The sequence below is a fragment of the Mobula birostris genome, unplaced genomic scaffold (genome assembly GCF_030028105.1).
Source record: "Mobula birostris isolate sMobBir1 unplaced genomic scaffold, sMobBir1.hap1 scaffold_1124, whole genome shotgun sequence".
Lineage (NCBI taxonomy): Eukaryota > Metazoa > Chordata > Chondrichthyes > Myliobatiformes > Myliobatidae > Mobula > Mobula birostris.
In genome coordinates this window covers 41498-58801 of record NW_027274165.1, presented here as the reverse complement: position 1 = coordinate 58801, position 17304 = coordinate 41498, and the positions used below count along the sequence as shown (strand labels likewise).

At 42.9% G+C, this 17304-nt stretch overlaps 1 protein-coding gene across 1 annotated transcript in view; it reads left to right on the top strand.

Annotated features, from left to right (window-relative positions):
- The window catches only part of LOC140192305 (guanine deaminase-like), a 75510-nt gene that overhangs the window by 33490 nt on the left and 24716 nt on the right, over window positions 1-17304 (top strand). The window contains exons 7-11 of the mRNA XM_072249968.1: window positions 1434-1541; window positions 2909-3016; window positions 3880-3977; window positions 8398-8465; window positions 13329-13475. Coding sequence (XP_072106069.1) covers window positions 1434-1541; window positions 2909-3016; window positions 3880-3977; window positions 8398-8465; window positions 13329-13475 — 529 coding nt within the window. The remainder of the gene's footprint in view (window positions 1-1433; window positions 1542-2908; window positions 3017-3879; window positions 3978-8397; window positions 8466-13328; window positions 13476-17304) is intronic.

The window sequence follows — 17304 nt, the reverse complement described above, 5'->3', positions numbered from 1 at the left end:
TATGCCAAAAGCCTTCCTCACGATCCTTTCTGTTTCTCTGGGAACATTTCCAATTACTGTAAGTCCTGTTTTTCTCGCGCCACAGATGTTGCCTGCCCTCTTGATTATAACCAAACCATTGTAATGTTGGGACAGATTCCAGTGGATCTGCCCACTGCTCTCCTTCTGGATTCCACTGGCCACAGGTGCAGAGTCCTCTTCATTTGACTGATAATTCCTGACCCCGATTTGGCAAAAGTAATAATTCTTTTTTAAGTTTTGCTAACTACTTACATCAAATATAACTGTTTTTGATCAGTCTGAATATCCTCTTGTAGAGATGATGACTCTACATTCCTACCTTTAAGAGGAGATGACATACACTCCCACCAGTCTATCCTCTGGTCAAAAGAGGGGGTGGTACAATGGCTGAGGCCTCATCACCTGGGGCCTACCAATGACTGATTGGTGCTTCCTGGGTACCAAAGGCCAAAGGTGAACATTGACCACAGCAGGCAACTCCTTTCTGTGTGGGTCTAGTATTCAAATTAATTTAGCTCACTGTAATATATTTAATGCTTGTGAAGCTTCTCTAGTACACTGAAAGGGGTACCAACTCTGAGTGGGCAAGGGCTTTACTGATTACTTCAGCTATTTGTACAAGCATGACCACAGCTCTGGGCTGCCTGTCTCTTTAATTATCTGACCTATCACCTCTCTGTTCTTGATTCCATGCTCTTCAATGTGAGATCAAGGAACTGCACCCTTTCTTTCTATTGGTTATTTGGAGTTCAGACTGGCGCAGCACAGTGATGTGACTAGCTTACTCACAGCTTCAGAAACCCTGGTTTGCACCTGACCTCAGGTGCTGCCTATGATGAGTTTTCACGTTCTCCCTATCACCAAGTGAGCTTTCCCAGGAGCTCCAGTTTCCTCTCACATCTCAATGATGTGGGATGTTAGGTAAATTGGACAAAGTAAATTGCCCCTAAAGTCTTGGTGAGCGATAGAATCTAGGGGTGGGGGTGGGGGCTGGGGGGTGTGGGAGATGATGTGAACTTGGGCACAGTAAAATGGGATTGGTGTCAATGTGTACTTGATGGTCAGTGCAGACTTAATGGGTCAAAGGGACTGATTCTGTGAAGAGACTGGTAACTCCCTTCAGTTACTACTCTCTGTTATCTTGCTCAACCATCACTGCTGTCATTCACTCTCTCCTGTCTTTGATCCAAGCACAGAACTTTGCCAAGTTTCTTGCCTCTGCACTTGACTAAAAGCTACCACAGTTCCATATCAGTCTGTGTTTTTCTCTTGTCACAAATGTTGCCTGCCCTCTTGATTATATCCGGCATTTTCTATTTTTATGTTAATTCAAAGACAGCAATAATTTTAGACTTTATAGTTTGATGGTAGTGTGTAACTAGTGGTATTTACTGATTTATTTTCTGTTTTAGTATCCTCTGGTGAGACCTATTGTGACCCCTCGATTTGCGCTGTCTTGCTCTTCTGAGTTATTGAAACAAATAGGGACATTTGCAAATGCCAATAACTTGAACATTCAGGTACAGCATATAATGCACCCCGAACCCTATTCCTGCCAATGTTCTCTGCTAGTACTTGTACAGTTGTGCACTATTGCTTCTGTCCACACTAACAGGCTGCTTTTCCAATTTTAACCACTCATTGCATTTTCTTCTGCTAATTCTGGTGCTTCTGGCCATCTTTAAGCCTGTACCATCTGGTCATCAGCCCTTCAGTCTTTGGTCTTTGTTGCTGTCCCTCTTCATTTACTTTATCCTTGACTCTGTGACTTTATATTAGTCAAGATACAATATTCAGCAGCAATTTCTATTAATACCAATTTCATATTTGCTGATTATTATGTCTTAAAATACAAATAATTTTTCCAGATAAACTTGGCATGCTCTTCAGATTTTGTTCTGCTGCTCTGTCATATGAAGACAACAAAGATGGGATCAGTTTGTTCTCTCTGCCCTGCATCATGGTCCACTGTTTCCTGTGGTTACCTGGGCCAGATTGAGAGGACCTGTTTTATTATGTTACTTCAAAGGTATTCGCTTATTCATTATGTGCCATGTCGTATGACGTGGATGATCGTGGTCTTTCCATGGTATGATTGTCCTTGGCAGTCAAAGATATGACATTATTAATAAAAGTTTCTGTGCAAACACTGCCGGAAATGATGCACCAATCTGTCTGGTCCTTCATACTCTGGAACCCTGCAGCACACCCCTTGAGCTGGCTGGTACCACTGTAGTGCAAAGGCTTTGCCTCAAAGTGCCCCTAATGGGCGGAGCTGACAGAGCAGCTTTGGCCTTCTGTTGTTGCCTTTTACAATTTTTATATGTCTGACATTTTGACACACAAAAACTATTACAATTGCCGTTCTTGTTTTAAGCATTTAGAAATAGTTACAGACGTTTAAAAAACAGCTAAATATTTTTAAAAGTTTAATTAAGTTCTCCATAACCTCTTCAATCCATACCCTAGAATTCCCACGAAGACTCAGTGAGTCTGGGTTCTGCCACTAGGGTCCATCTGGAGACGGGGTGGGAATTCAGCTGACGGATTTGCTCCGTGAATCCAAAGGTTGGTCCAATAGTTCCATATCTCTTGCACATGTATCAAAGTCCAGCATTTACTGTGGGTTAATTGACTGGATCCCGAAGGCTCTGATCAGAACTGCCAGTCACAGCCAGCATGGTTCAACCTATTAGAAATAAAGTCAAGAGCTCTTTACCTTTGAGACATTACGTGATTCTAGCCTCACCTCATCTGTTGCTGAAACCTTCATCCTTACTCTTTGCTACCTATAAACATAACCTTCCAACCTGCTCTTGATTGGTTTCCTTTATTCTACTCTCCATAGACTTGTAGTTGCCTGAAACGTGTTTTCTTTCATAAACAGAGTCATATCAGTGAGACTCAGCCTGAGATTAATGCTGTGAACAAACTATTTCCAAACTGCAAGAATTATTCCGAAGTTTATGATGTCCACGGCCTTCTGAATGATAAGGTAAGTACTTCTTGCAGATTAAAGAATCTAACCTCCCAACCTTCCACTGCCATCCACTTTCAACATATATCTGTGGTCCTTGTTTCCAGCCCAAGTTTCCCAAGATAAGAAGCTGGAAGCAGGGCTGCTAGTTGGAGTGTTCCTGGGCATTGTTGCTAATTATATATCAGTTGCACACAGAGCATGATGTTCATGTTGCAATTTCAGAAGGTAGCAGATTCATGCACCTATCCAGAATCGTTGTCCAGCTGCAGTACTGAGAGAGTGTTAGATTGTTGGAGGTACCCTTCTTCCCTAATTCCCTAAAAGCCCTTCCTCGGGTGTGTGTATTGATCCACAATGTTATTTTGCAAAGAAGTGGGGAATTTTTTCATGATATCCTAAGACTGATACTTGTCACTCAACCAGGGTCACCAATAGATTTCACAAACAGTCTTCCCCCAGATTTTGCCTCCTTTTTATAGCTCACGCAGAGGGCTGTGATTTCGAGTAGGATGGCTGTCTAATATTATGGAACTAGTGGTGTGAATAGAGGAAAAATTCCTTACCTGTTCTCTATTAGGACAGAGATGTGAAGAAATTTCGTCAGAAAGAGGAAGTTTTTGAAATTCTCTTGCCGTGAGCTGTAGAGGCTTTTTTTAATGAGTATATTGAAGACAGTGATCTGGAATATATTTGACCTAATTGAAAAGTTTAGCAGGAACAAGGGGTCAAATGGCCTACTCCTACATCTACTTGCATTCTTATCGTACACTCCCCCTTTGAGTCTCTGCCTATTTTTCTGGATTTTTCCCACCGTCTGTGTAAGAGTTTTAAAGGAGCCTCTCATCAAGAGCTCATCATCAACTACAATGTCTTTCCAGACTATCATGGCTCATGGAGTCTACCTCTCCGATGAGGAGCTTGAACTCTTCCAGAGGAAAGGAGCTGGCATTGCACACTGTCCCAATTCTAACATATCGTGAGTATCCGAAAAAAAAATGAGTACAACAAGAACTCTTGGTTTAATATTCTGTCGAGATTTGGCTTTAAGGTTGCACGCCAGGAACTTGAACACAGAAGTCCAGACCAGTGATCCCATGCCACACTAAGGGAGTGCTGCTTTGACTTAGGTGCCTTCGTTTCAATGAAGCATCAAGCTGAGGCGCCTCCTGCCTTCCCACGGCACTATTTCAGACAGTGCAGTTAAACTTTATCAAGCAATCAACATTCGTAATGGGGCAGCCCTGTGGCACTCTGGTAGACCTACTGCCTCACAGTTCCAGCAGCCTGGGTTCAATCCTGACTTTGGGTTTTGTCTGTATGGCATCCGCACATTCTCCCAGTCACTCAATGGCAGTCTTCTTAGTACTCTAATTACCTTCCACATCCCAAAGATGTGTGAGCTGGTAGATTAATTGGCCACAGTGAGTTACCCTAAGTGTGTAGATGAGTGGTAAGGCATGGTGCAGGTTAGTGGGAACACAAGGTGAATAGAAAGGGATCAGTGTTGATTTAGGATTCATGGTCAGCATGGATGGCCTATTTCTGTGTTGTGTGAATCTTTAAAAGGAAATCAGATTCTACGGTCATTGAGCTGTGCATGGGATGTGCAATATTTCTAGGAGTGTGGTGGTATTGAAAGTGCCTGGACTGGATGAGGATTGTCAGGTTCTGGTTAATCTCAGGAACTTTGTTTCCTGTCTGGACAATAGCTCTGGCAGATGCTCTTGCTAGGCCCCTTGCTCCCTGCCCTGATGGTTATTTGCTAACCTGATTCCCAAGTCTAGATGTTGATTGATCCCCCAATGGATTCTCAGCTAGGTCCCTGAAGATTCCAAAACATTTTGTCTCTCTTCTAAAGGTATATATTTTAATGTATTGCATGGTACAGCATTGAGGGAGGCCATTCAGCACAGCTTGTTTATGCTGATGTTTTCATAAGTCTCTCCATACCCCTCTTTAGTTCAAATTATAACCATGTCATTTATTCCTTGATCTTTCATACATATCTCACTTCTGCATAGATCTGTCTCTGCCTTTAAACTCAGCCATTCACTGGGGGCAAACCTTCCACTCTGGGTAACAAACATTCTGTACTCTGCAGTAAAGAACCTTCCGCACTCTCGGTAACAGACCTTCCACTCTGCGGTAACGAACCTTCCACTCCCTGCGGGAAGGAACGTTCTGCACTCTTGGAAACGAACCTTCCACTCTGCGGTAACGAACGTTCCACACTCTGCAGTAACGAACGTTTCACTCTCTGTGGGAACGAACGTTCCACACTCCTGGAAACGAACCATCCACACTCTCGGTAACGAACATTCCACACTCTGCGGTAACGAATCTTCCACTCTCGGTAACAAATGTTCTGCACTCTCGGTAACGAACCTTCCACTCTTGGTAACGAACGTTTTGCACCCTCGGTAACGAACCTTCCACAGTCTGCAGTAATGAACCTTCCACTCTCACTAACGAACATTCTGCACTCTCGGTAATGAACGTTCCACACTCTGCGGTAACGATCCTTTCACTCTCAGTAACAAACATTCCGCACTCTGCAATACAAGCCTTCCACCCTCGGTAACGAGCATTCCGCACTGTCAGTAACAAATGTTCCACACTCTGCGGTAACGATCCTTTCACTCTCGGTAATGAATGTTCTGCACTCTCGGTAACGAACCTTCCACTTTCAGTAACGAACCTTCCACTCTCTACAGTAACGAGCCTTCCACTCTCAGTAATGAGCATTCCGCACTCTGCAATACAAGCCTTCCCCCCTCGGTAACGAACATTCTGCACTCTCAGTAATGAACCTTCCACAGTCTGTGGTAACGCACTTTCCACTCTCGGTAACGAACATTCCGCACTCTGCAATACAAGCCTTCCACTCTCAGTAACAAACGTTCTGCACTCTTGGTAACGAAACTCCCACAGTCTGCAGTAACGAACCTTCCACTCTCGGTAACGATCCTTCCACAGTCTGTGGTAACGAACCTTCCACTCTCGGTAACGATCCTTCCACTCTCAGTAACGAACCTTCCACAGTCTGCAGTAATGAACCTTCCACTCTCGGTAACGAACCTTCCACAGTCTGCGGTAATGAACCTTCCACTCTCAGTAACGAACCTTCCACTCTCAGTAACGAACGTTCTGCACTCTTGGTAACGAAACTTCCACAGTCTGCGGTAACGAACCTTCCACTCTCAGTAACGATCCTTCCACAGTCTGCGGTAACGAACCTTCCACGGTCTGCGGTAACGAACCTTCCACTCTTGGTAACGAACCTTCCACTCTCGGTAACGAACATTCTGCGCTGTCGGTAATGAACCTTCCGCACTCTGCGGTAATGAACCGGGAAGTTAGTGTAGAAATAGTAGCAGCTCTGACAGAAATATTTCAAATGTCATTAGAAACGGGGATGGTGCCGGAGGATTGGCGTATTGCTCATGTTGTTCCATTGTTTAAAAAGGGTTCTAAGAGTCTACCTAGCAATTATCGGCCTGTGAGTTTGATGTCAGTGGTGGGTAAATTGATGGAAAATATTCTTAGAGATGGTATATATAATTATCTAGATAGACAGGGTCTGATTAGGAACAGTCAACATGGATTTGTGCGTGGAAGGTCATGTTTGACAAATCTTATTGAATTTTTTGAAGAGGTTACTAGGAAAGTTGACGAGGGTAAAGCAGTGGATGTTGTCTATATGGACTTTAATAAGGCCTTTGACAAGGTTCCACACGGAAGTTTGGTTAGGAAAGTTCAATCGTTAGGTATTAATATTGAAGTAGTAAAATGGATTCAGTAGTGGCTGGATGGGAGACACCAGAGAGTGGTGGTGGGTAACTGTTTGTCAGATTGGAGGCCGGTGACTAGTGGTGTGCCTCAGGGATCTGTAGTGGGTCCAATGTTGTTTTATATGTTTGTCATATATATTAATAATCTGGATGATAGGGTGGTAAATTGGATGAGTAAGTATGCAGATGATACTAAGATAGGTGGAGTTGCAGATAATGAAGTAGGTTTTCAAAGCTTGCAGAGGGATTTAGGCTGGTTAGAAGAGTGGGCTGAAAGATGGCAGATGGAGTTGAATGCTGATAAATGTGAGGTGTTACATTTTGGTAGGACTAATCAAAATAGCACATACATGGTAAATGGTAGGGCATTGAAGAATGCAGCAGAACAGAGGGATCTAGGAATAATGGTGCATAGTTCCCTGAAGGTGGAATCTCATGTGGATAGGGTGGTGAAGAAAGCTTTTGGTATGCTGGCCTTTATAAATCAGAGCACTGAGTATAGGAGTTGGGATGTAATGTTGAAATTGTACAAGGCATTGGTAAGGCCAAATTTGGAGTACTGTGTACAGTTTTAGTCACCGAATTATAGGAAAGATGTCAACAAAATAGAGGAGTATGAGAAGATTTACTTGAATATTACCTGGGTTTCATCACCTAAGTTACAGAGAAAGGTCTTTATTCTTTGGAACGTAGAAGCTTAAGGGGGGACTTGATAGAGGTGTTTAAAATTATGAGGGGGATAGATAGAGTTGATGTGGATAGGCTTTTTCCATTGAGAGTGGGGGAGATTCAAACAAGAGGACATGAGTTGAGAGTTAAAGGGCAAAAGTTTAGGGATAACATGAGGGGGAACTTCTTTACTCAGAGAGTGGTAGCTGTGTGGAACGAGCTTCCACCAGAAGTGGTTGAGGCAGGTTCGATGTTTCGTTTAAAGTTAAATTGGACAACAATATGGACAGGAAAGGAATGGAGGGTTATGGGGTGAGTGCAGGTCGGTGGGACTAGGTGAGAGTAAGAGTTCGGCACGGTCCAGAAGGGCCGAGATGGCCTGTTTCTGTGCTGTAATTGTTATACGGTTATATGGTTATATGGTTATATGGAACCTTCCATTCTTGGTAACAAACCTTCCACTCTCTACGGTAACGAACCTTCTGCTCTCTGCGGTAACAAACCTTCCACTCTGCGGTGACGAACCTCCCGCACTCCGCGGTGACAGACCTCCCGCATTCCGCGGTAACGAACCTTCCACTCTGCGGTATTGCACTTTCTCCCAAATTCCCCATTAGGCTTACTGGTGACTAACTTGGTTTAGCCTTCAGACTGCACGGTAAAACCTGTGTCATGGGTGGAACCTTGGTTCCAGAGGCTGGGGGAGCTGAGAGAGCTATGGAGCAGAGATACGGACATTAATGGAAGATTTACCAGAGAAGTGAGCAATGTTATTATGAAAAACTTGGCACACCACAACTCCATGATTCCAGTGTTAGCAATATCCAGTGGAGCCTGTTAGTGCTGATGGGCAATTGTTAGTTGTACGTGCTTGTTGTTAGAATCTGTGTGAATAACAGACATACTGGGGCATGATTTCTCTCTTTCACCCTCCAGCCTGTGCAGCGGTTTAATGGATGTACGAAGGGCTTTGAATCACAAAGTAAATGTGGGGCTAGGAACAGGTAGGTAAACCATTTTTTTTGTCTCTGGACCAGGTGTGCACCTTTTGTCTTCTTTGTCTTCTTGTCTCTTTAATTCAACAGTCAATAATGCTTCAAAATTGTTTCATTGACTACAAACCGCTTTGGAGCTTTCTGAACAGAACGTGGATGCATCATATTGCGGGTTCCTAGTTGCTGGGATTAAATCCTATAATTCCCTACCCACCAGTCTGGTGGAGTACCTTCACCATGCTGTTCAGAGGAGTGAGAGCAGACTTGCTCGAAACTGAGGATCTTTACAATGAGGATGAAGAGAGGAATTTCCCTCTTGTGGAAGAATCTGGAACCAGACATCAATGTTGAAAAATAAGCAAATGCTTATTTAATCAAATGAGACAAAAGCTAGAGAGAAGCAGAGAAGATTCATGGGTGTGGGACTATCTGCTAACTTGTGCCATTCTGTTGTTTCGCACTGATTGCAGTATGCATCATTGTCATGTATACTGTTTACTCTGTAAGGTTCACCTGAGTAAGGAATTTCAATGTGATCCGAATCTAAATCTGAGTTAAATTAAGTGATAGCTCAGGACATCGGAGAGAAGAGGTGCAGTTTATAGAGTCACTGCCTGACAGTGCAAGAAACCCAGGTTTAATCCTGCACTAGCATGCTGCCTGTGCAGAGTTTGCATGTTCTCCCACGGGTTCACTCCACAACCCAAAGATGTGTGGTTTGGTAGGTCGATGGTCCACTGTAAATTGTCTCAATTGTATATATGAGTGGCAGAATCCAGGCATGATTAATTGGAACCTGAGTGGAGTAAAAGATGAGCTAAATGTGGGATAGATGTAAATAGTTGGCATGGTCAACGAGCAAATGGCCTGTTTCTGTGTTGCACCCCTTGATGACTCTAAACATGACAACTACCCTGCTCTTCCTTGAAAGAGTGCCATGGAATATTTACATCCACCTGACAGAGCAGGTAGGGCCTCAGTCTTAACATCTCATCTGCGTTTGGAGTACCATGGCATAGAATGCTATGGGCCACAAGGGATTGGTAAAGATAGGTTCCAGATGATGGCACAGACGTGGTGGACTAAGGAGGCCACGTCCATGTCCCGTAAATCTTTGACAATACATCTATCAATGCAGAGCTCCCTGATGACCAGGCAAATGCCAGCCAGAATATTATGGCCCATGTCCCTGTCAGGAGATTGGAACCTAGAGTCCTCCAAGTAATGGAAGAACGCAAGAAGTATTGAATTGAATTGACTTTATTACTTACATTCTTCATATACATGAGGAGTAAAACTCTCTTTGTTATGTCTCCATTCAACGTGGTGGTGTCTAAATGAGCAATGTGCAATTTATAGTAATTTATAATAAATGTACAACAGGACAGTCAATATAACATAGGAATTCAGTTGTGCCAGCATGAGTTAAGCAGTCTGATGGCCTGGTGGAAGAAGCCATGCTGGACCCTGTTGGTCCTGGCTTTTAATGCTGGGGTACCATTTCCCGGATAGTAGCAGCTGGAACAATTTGTGGTTGGGGTGACTTGGGTCCCCAGGAAAGGGAGATGAGCTCAAGGCATGGATCAACACTTGGAATTATGATTTTGTAGCCAGTTGTGAGACTTGCAACTCAGTATTCTGGGATTCCGGTGTTTTAGACGTGACAGAGCGGGAGAGATCAAAAAAGGAAGGGTGGCACTACTAGTCAGTGAAAATGTCATGGTAGTCCTTAGATTGTACATGTAGAGCTCTTCTAGTGAGGCTTTATGGGTGAAACTAAGGAATAAGAAAGGTATGACCACATTAATGGGGCTATATTATAGACCACCCAACAGTCGCCGGCTTTAGAGGAACAAATTTGTAGATAGATTGCAGATTGTTGCAAGAAACAAAAAGTTGTGACAGTAGGTCATTTTAACTTTCTACATACTGACTGGAAGTCCCATACTGTAAAAGGACTAGATGGAATAAAGTTTGTCAAATGTGTTTGTGGAAGTTTCTTAAGCAGTACATAGAAGCCCCAATGAACAAATGTGCAATACTTGATTTCCTGTTAGGAAACGAGACAGGGCAGGAGACAGTAGTTTGTGTAGGAGGACACTTTCTATCCAATGATTATAATACTATTAGTGTCAAGGTAACTATGGAAAAGGATAGGTCTGGTCCTCGGGTTGAGATTCTAAATTAGAGAAAGGCCAATTTTGATGGTATCGGAAAGGATGTGGCAAGTGTGGATTGGGACAGGCTGTTTTCTGGCAAAGGTGTACTTGGTAAGTGGGAGGCCTTCAAAAGTGAAATTTTGGAAGTACAAAGCTTGTATGTGCCCATCAGAATAAAAGGCACATTCATTTTGACATTTATTCTAAAAGGATAACAGGTTTAGGGAACTGTGGTTTTCAAGAGATATTCAGGCCCTGGTTAAAAAATAAAATGAGGTGCCTAACAAGTAGGAACAAATGAGATGCTATGGAGTATAAGAAATGCTAGAGGACATTTAAGAAAGAAACCGGGAGGGCTAAAAGAAGCATGAGGTTGCCCTAGCAGACAAGGTGAAGGAGAATCCTAAGGGATATGTTAAGAGCAAAAGGTTTGGAAGGGACAAAATTGGTCCTCTGGAAGATCAGAATGCTAATCTATGCGTGGAGACAAAAGAGATGGGGGAGATCTTAAACTGATTTTTCACATCTGTATTTACTCAGGAGACAGATACAGAGTCTATAGAAGTGAGCTCATGGAACTGATACAGATTAGAGGAGGAGTTATTTACTGTCCTGAGGCAAATTAGGGTGAATAAATCCTTGGGGCATAGCAAGGTGTTCCTTTGGAACCTGTGGAGGCAAGTGAAGAAATTGCATGGGTCCTAGCAGAGATATTTAAATCACCCTTAGCAACAAGTGAGTTTCCAGAGGATTGAAGGATGGCTAATGTTGTTCCACTGTTTAAGAAAGGCTCGAAGAATAAACCAGGAAATGATAAGCCAGTGAGCCAAGCATCAATAATGGGAAAGTTATAGGAAAGTATTCCAAGAGACCAGATACCCGAGTATATGGATAGGCGGGTACTGATTAGAGATGGTCAGCATGACTTTGTGCATGGTAGGTTGTATCTAACCAATCTTATAGAGATTTGCAAGGAAGTTACAGTAATGTTGCTGAAGACAAAGCAGTGGAAGTTGTCTACGTTGACTTCAGCAAGGCATTTGACAAGGACCCACATGGGAGGTTGGTCAAGAAGGTTAAGTCACTTGGTATTCTAGATGAGGTAGTAAATTGGATTGGACATAGGCTTCGTGGGAGAAGCCAGAGAGTGGTAGTAGATGGTTGCCTCTCTGACTGGAGACCTGGGCTTGTGGAGTGCCTCAGGAATTGATGCTGGGTCGTTTGTTGTTTGGCATCTATATCAATGATCTGGATGATAACGTGCTAAACTGGATCAGCAAATTTGCGGATGACACCAAGATTAGGGGTGATTTGGACAGTGAGGAAGACTAACAAAACTTGCAGCGTGATCTGGACATGCTGGGAAAATGGGCTGAAAAATGGCAGATAGAATTTAATGCAGACAAGTGTGAGGTGTTGCACTTTGGGAGGACAAACCAGGGTAGGTCTTACACAGTGAGCAGTAGGGCACCGAGGAGTGCGGTAGAACAAAGGGGTCTGATAATACAGGTTCATAATTCATTGAAAGTGGTGTCAGAGGTAGATAGGATTGTAAAGAAAACTTTTGGCACATTGGCCTTCATAAATCAAAATATAGAGTACAGGAGTTGGGATGTTATGTTGAAGTTTTATAAGTGGTTAGTGAGGCCTAATTTGGAGTATTGTGTGCAGTTTTGGTCATCTACCTATAGGAAAGATATAAATAAATTTGAAAAAGTACAGAGAAAATTTACAAGGATGTTGCCAGATCTGGAGGACCTGACTTATAAGGAAAGATTGAATAGGTTTGAACTTTATTCCCTAGAACGTAGAAGATTATGAGGGGGATAGATAGGGTAATTGCAAGCAGGCTTTTTTCACTGAGGTTGTTTGAGAGTATAACTAGAGGTCATGGGGTTAAGGGTGAAAGGTGAAAAGTTTAAGCAAAGCATGAGAGGAAATGTTTTCACTTAGAAGGTGGTGTGAGTGTGGACAAGCTGTCAGCATAAGTGATGGATGCAATTTTGAGTTCAGTATTAAAGAGAAGTTTGAATAGATACATGGATAGAATGGGAATGGAGGGCCTTGGTCTGGGCGCAGGTTGATAGGACTAGGCAGTTTAAATGGTTTGGCATGGATGAGATGGGCCAAAGGACTTGTTTCTATGCTGTCATTTTCTGTGACTCTATGGCTCTAAATTAGAAACTAATGTACTAGACCATGACTATTGGAATACATATTTCCAAACTTTCTGTGTGTAATGCTAGCAAAAGATCATAAGCATGTAGGGAAATGAGCTGAAGACACTAAGGTGAGAATTTCATGGGTATCAGCAGGGAAGGTCCTAAAGATGACTCAGCCCTTGTGCACTGCTGAAGGTCAGGTGCACATAATCTAATATCCCCCACCATCAGAAGCACAAGCTTCTATCAGCAGTGATGGAGCAGGTAAGTGCAGTGGACCACCAAAGGACAGAGATGGGCTCACTCAGGAGAGTCCTGGTTGGAACCTACACCAGCAACAGGTAATACAATTCCATATATCATCTCTACCCTCTGTAATGTCTCTTGTGGTTTATGGTGTTGGCTCGTTCACAAGGAGAAAATCAGCAGAACCACTTTGTTCTTACCTGATCTTCTTAGTCTGCAGTTCAAAGGTATCTCCTTGACAACTATTCACCTTTCAGCTACTTTTCTGATGTGCAATGCTGAAATGATACGAAACTCTGTTTTAGATGTTTCAGGTGGTTACTCGCCTTCAATACTTGATGCTGTACGGAGAGCCATTGATACGTCCAAGATTCTGAGTTTAACCTCTCCAGATTATGAGGAGCTTTCGTATAGGGAAGCATTCAAACTTGCAACGCTTGGTGGCAGTAAAGGTGAGAAACTGTGTACAATCCCCATTTTGTAATTTGACTAAAATTATAATGAGATTTAGAAACATAGAAACATAGAAAATAGGTGCAGGAGTAGGCCATTCGGCCCTGCACCGCCATTTATTATGATCATGGCTGATCATCCAGCTCAGAACCCTGTACCAGCCTTCCCTCCATACCCCCTGACCCCTGTAGCCACAAGGGCCATATCTAACTCCCTCTTAAATATAGCCAATGAACTGGCCTCAACTGTTTCCTGTGGCAGAGAATTCCACAGATTCACCACTCTCTGTGTGAAGAAGTTTTTCCTCATCTCGGTCCTAAAAGGCTTCCCCTCTATCCTCAAACTGTGGCCCCTCGTTCTGGACTTCCCCAACATCGGGAACAATCTTCCTGCATCTAGCCTGTCCAATCCCTTTAGGATCTTATACGTTTCAATCAGATCCCCCCTCAATCTTCTAAATTCCAACGAGTACAAGCCCAGTTCATCCAGTCTTTCTTCATATGAAAGTCCTACCATCCCAGGAATCAATCTGGTGAACTTTCTTTGTACTCCCTCTATGGCAAGGTTGTCTTTCCTCAGATTAGGGGACCAAAACTGCACACAATACTCCAGGTGTGGTCTCACCAAGGCCTTGTACAACTGCAGTAGTACCTCCCTGCTGCTGTACTCGAATCCTCTCGCTATGAATGCCAGCATACCATTCACCTTTTTCACCGCCTGCTGTACCTGCATGCCCACTTTCAATGACTGGTGTATAATGACACCCAGGTCTCGTTGCACCTCGCCTTTTCCTAATCGGCCACCATTCAGATAATAATCTGTTTTCCTATTTTTGCCACCAAAGTGGATAACTTCACATTTATCCACATTAAATTGCATCAGCCATGAATTTGCCCACTCACCCAACCTATCCAAGTCACCTTGCATCCTCTTAGCATCCTCCTCACAGCTAACACTGCCACCCAGCTTCGTGTCATCCGCAAACTTGGAGATGCTGCATTTAATTCCCTTATCCAAGTCATTAATATATATTGTAAACAACTGGGGTCCCAGCACTGAGCCTTGCGGTACCCCACTAGTCACCGCCTGCCATTCTGAAAAGGTCCCGTTTATTCCCACTCTTTGCTTCCTGTCTGCTAACCAATTCTCCACCCACACCAATACCTTACCCCCAATACCATGTGCTTTAAGTTTGCACACTAATCTCCTGTGTGGGACCTTGTCAAAAGCCTTTTGAAAATCCAAATATACCACATCCACTGGTTCTCCCCCATCCACTCTACTAGTTACATCCTCAAAAAATTCTATGAGATTCGTCAGACATGATTTTCCTTTCACAAATCCATGCTGACTTTGTCCGATCATTTCACCGCTTTCCAAATGTGCTGTTATCACATCCTTGATAACTGACTCCAGCAGTTTCCCCACCACCGGCGTTAGGCTAACCGGTCTATAATTCCCCGGTTTCTCTCTCCCTCCTTTTTTAAAAAGTGGAGTTACGTTAGCCACCCTCCAATCCTCAGGAACTAGTCCAGAATCTAACGAGTTTTGAAAAATTATCACTAATGCATCCACTATTTCTTGGGCTACTTCCTTAAGCACTCTAGGATGCAGACCATCTGGCCCTGGGGATTTATCTGCCTTCAATCCCTTCAATTTACCTAACACCACTTCCCTACTAACATGTATTTCCCTCAGTTCCTCCATTTCACTGGACCCTCTGTCCCCTACTATTTCTGGAAAATTATTTATGTCTTCCTTAGTGAAGACAGAACCAAAGTAATTATTCAATCGGTCTGCCATGTCCTTGCTCCCCATAATCAATTCACCTGTTTCTGTCTGCAGGGGACCTACATTTGTCTTTACCAGTCTTTTCCTTTTTACATATCTATAAAAGTTTTTACAGTCCGTTTTTATGTTCCCTGCCAGTTTTCTCTCATAATCTTTTTTCCCCTTCCTAATTAAGCCCTTTGTCCTCCTCTGCTGAACTCTGAATTTCTCCCAGTCCTCAGGTGAGCCACTTTCTCTGGCTAATTTGTATGCTTCTTCTTTGGAATTGATACTATCCCTAATTTCTCTTGTTAGCCACGGGTGCACTACCTTCCTTGATTTATTCTTTTGCCAAACTGGGATGAACAATTGTTGTAGTTCATCCATGCAACCTTTAAATGCTTGCCATTGCATATCCACCGTCAATCCTTTAAGTGTCATTTGCCAGTCTATCTTAGCTAATTCACATCTCATACCTTCAAAGTTACCCCTCTTTAAGTTCAGAACCTTTGTTTCTGAATTAACTATGTCACTCTCCATCTTAATGAAGAATTCCACCATATTATGGTCACTCTTACCCAAGGGGCCTCTCACGACAAGATTGCTAATTAACCCTTCCTCATTGCTCAAAACCCAGTCCAGAATAGCCTGCTCTCTAGTTGGTTCCTCGACATGTTGGTTCAAAAAACCATCCCGCATACATTCCAAGAAATCCTCTTCCTCAGCACCTTTACCAATTTGGTTCACCCAATCTACATGTAGATTGAAGTCACCCATTATAACTGCTGTTCCTTTATTGCACACATTTCTAATTTCCTGTTTAATACCATCTCCGACCTCACTACTACTGTTAGGTGGCCTGTACACAACTCCCACCAGCGTCTTCTGCCCTTAGTGTTACGCAGCTCTACCCATTATCGATTCCACATCTTTGCATTACAGAAATTGGTCACTTGGTCCAACAGTGGCATGTTAGTTCTTATGCAACTGACATGCAGCTATTATGTTCCACATATCTCCTTCCAGCCCTCTTCATCTCACCACGGTGTAGATCAGGGTGTAGAATGGCTATTTCTCTTGTAGTTTAACTTTCCTCTGCTTGCTTGTATTTTTATAGAATCACCTATAAGCATGTAACTGTTTAGTGAATTTTCCAGTGATCGTGGTCTTGCTGCTTCTGCATTTTACTTGCAGCTTCTTAGTTTTTCTGCAACAGGTATTGCATCGCTTGAATCTGGCTAATTTACAGGCTAATTCTTATCACTGACACGTTGTTTTTAATCTGAGCTAGTTTTTGTAGAAGATAACCATGACTTCTTTGTTCTCTCAGCTCTTCTTTCTTTGTTCATTCTTTGTGTAACAATTAAGACAAGTTTTATGACACATTCCTGACTTCCAAAGAACTTCCAAATTGCAAAACACCAAGACCCATGCTTCCATTCCTTTCTTCCTCCTGTATCCAGCTTCCTCTTAAATAAATTCCATATTCTTGGTGTGGTAATTTCTTCTTGATTCTCCATTGGATTTCAGAAGAACTATCCTAAGAGTTGTGGCCCATTGTTTTAACCTTCTCCTTCAGATATAATAGGGAGGTGCACTGGTGCTGCTCGAGATGGTTTAATCTAGTTTGGGTAAACCAGGGGGATGGGAACCAAAGCACTGGTTCAGAAAGTGGGGGGATTGAGAGAAAGATGGATGTCGTAATGATTAAGTCTGTAAGAAAGGAAGGGCAAGTAATGGATGCAATGGGAAGGATGAGTTGAAGCATTTTAATACCATGAGTACTAAATGTAAAGTTGATGAACTTATAACATGGGTGAGTACATAGAACAACAAGGACACTTGGCAGAGCATGGGACAGGACTGGATGCTTAATGCGCCAGTTTCAGTGCTTTAGAAAAGATAAAGAAGAAGATTTAAAAAAACATAGGAAGAGGGGGAGTTGTGCTATTAATCGGGAGCTGCACTCTGAAGGGACACAATGGAGGGCTCATCCACTGAGTCTTTATGGTTAGAACTCAAACATAAGAAAGGTGCAATCACATTGATGGGATTATA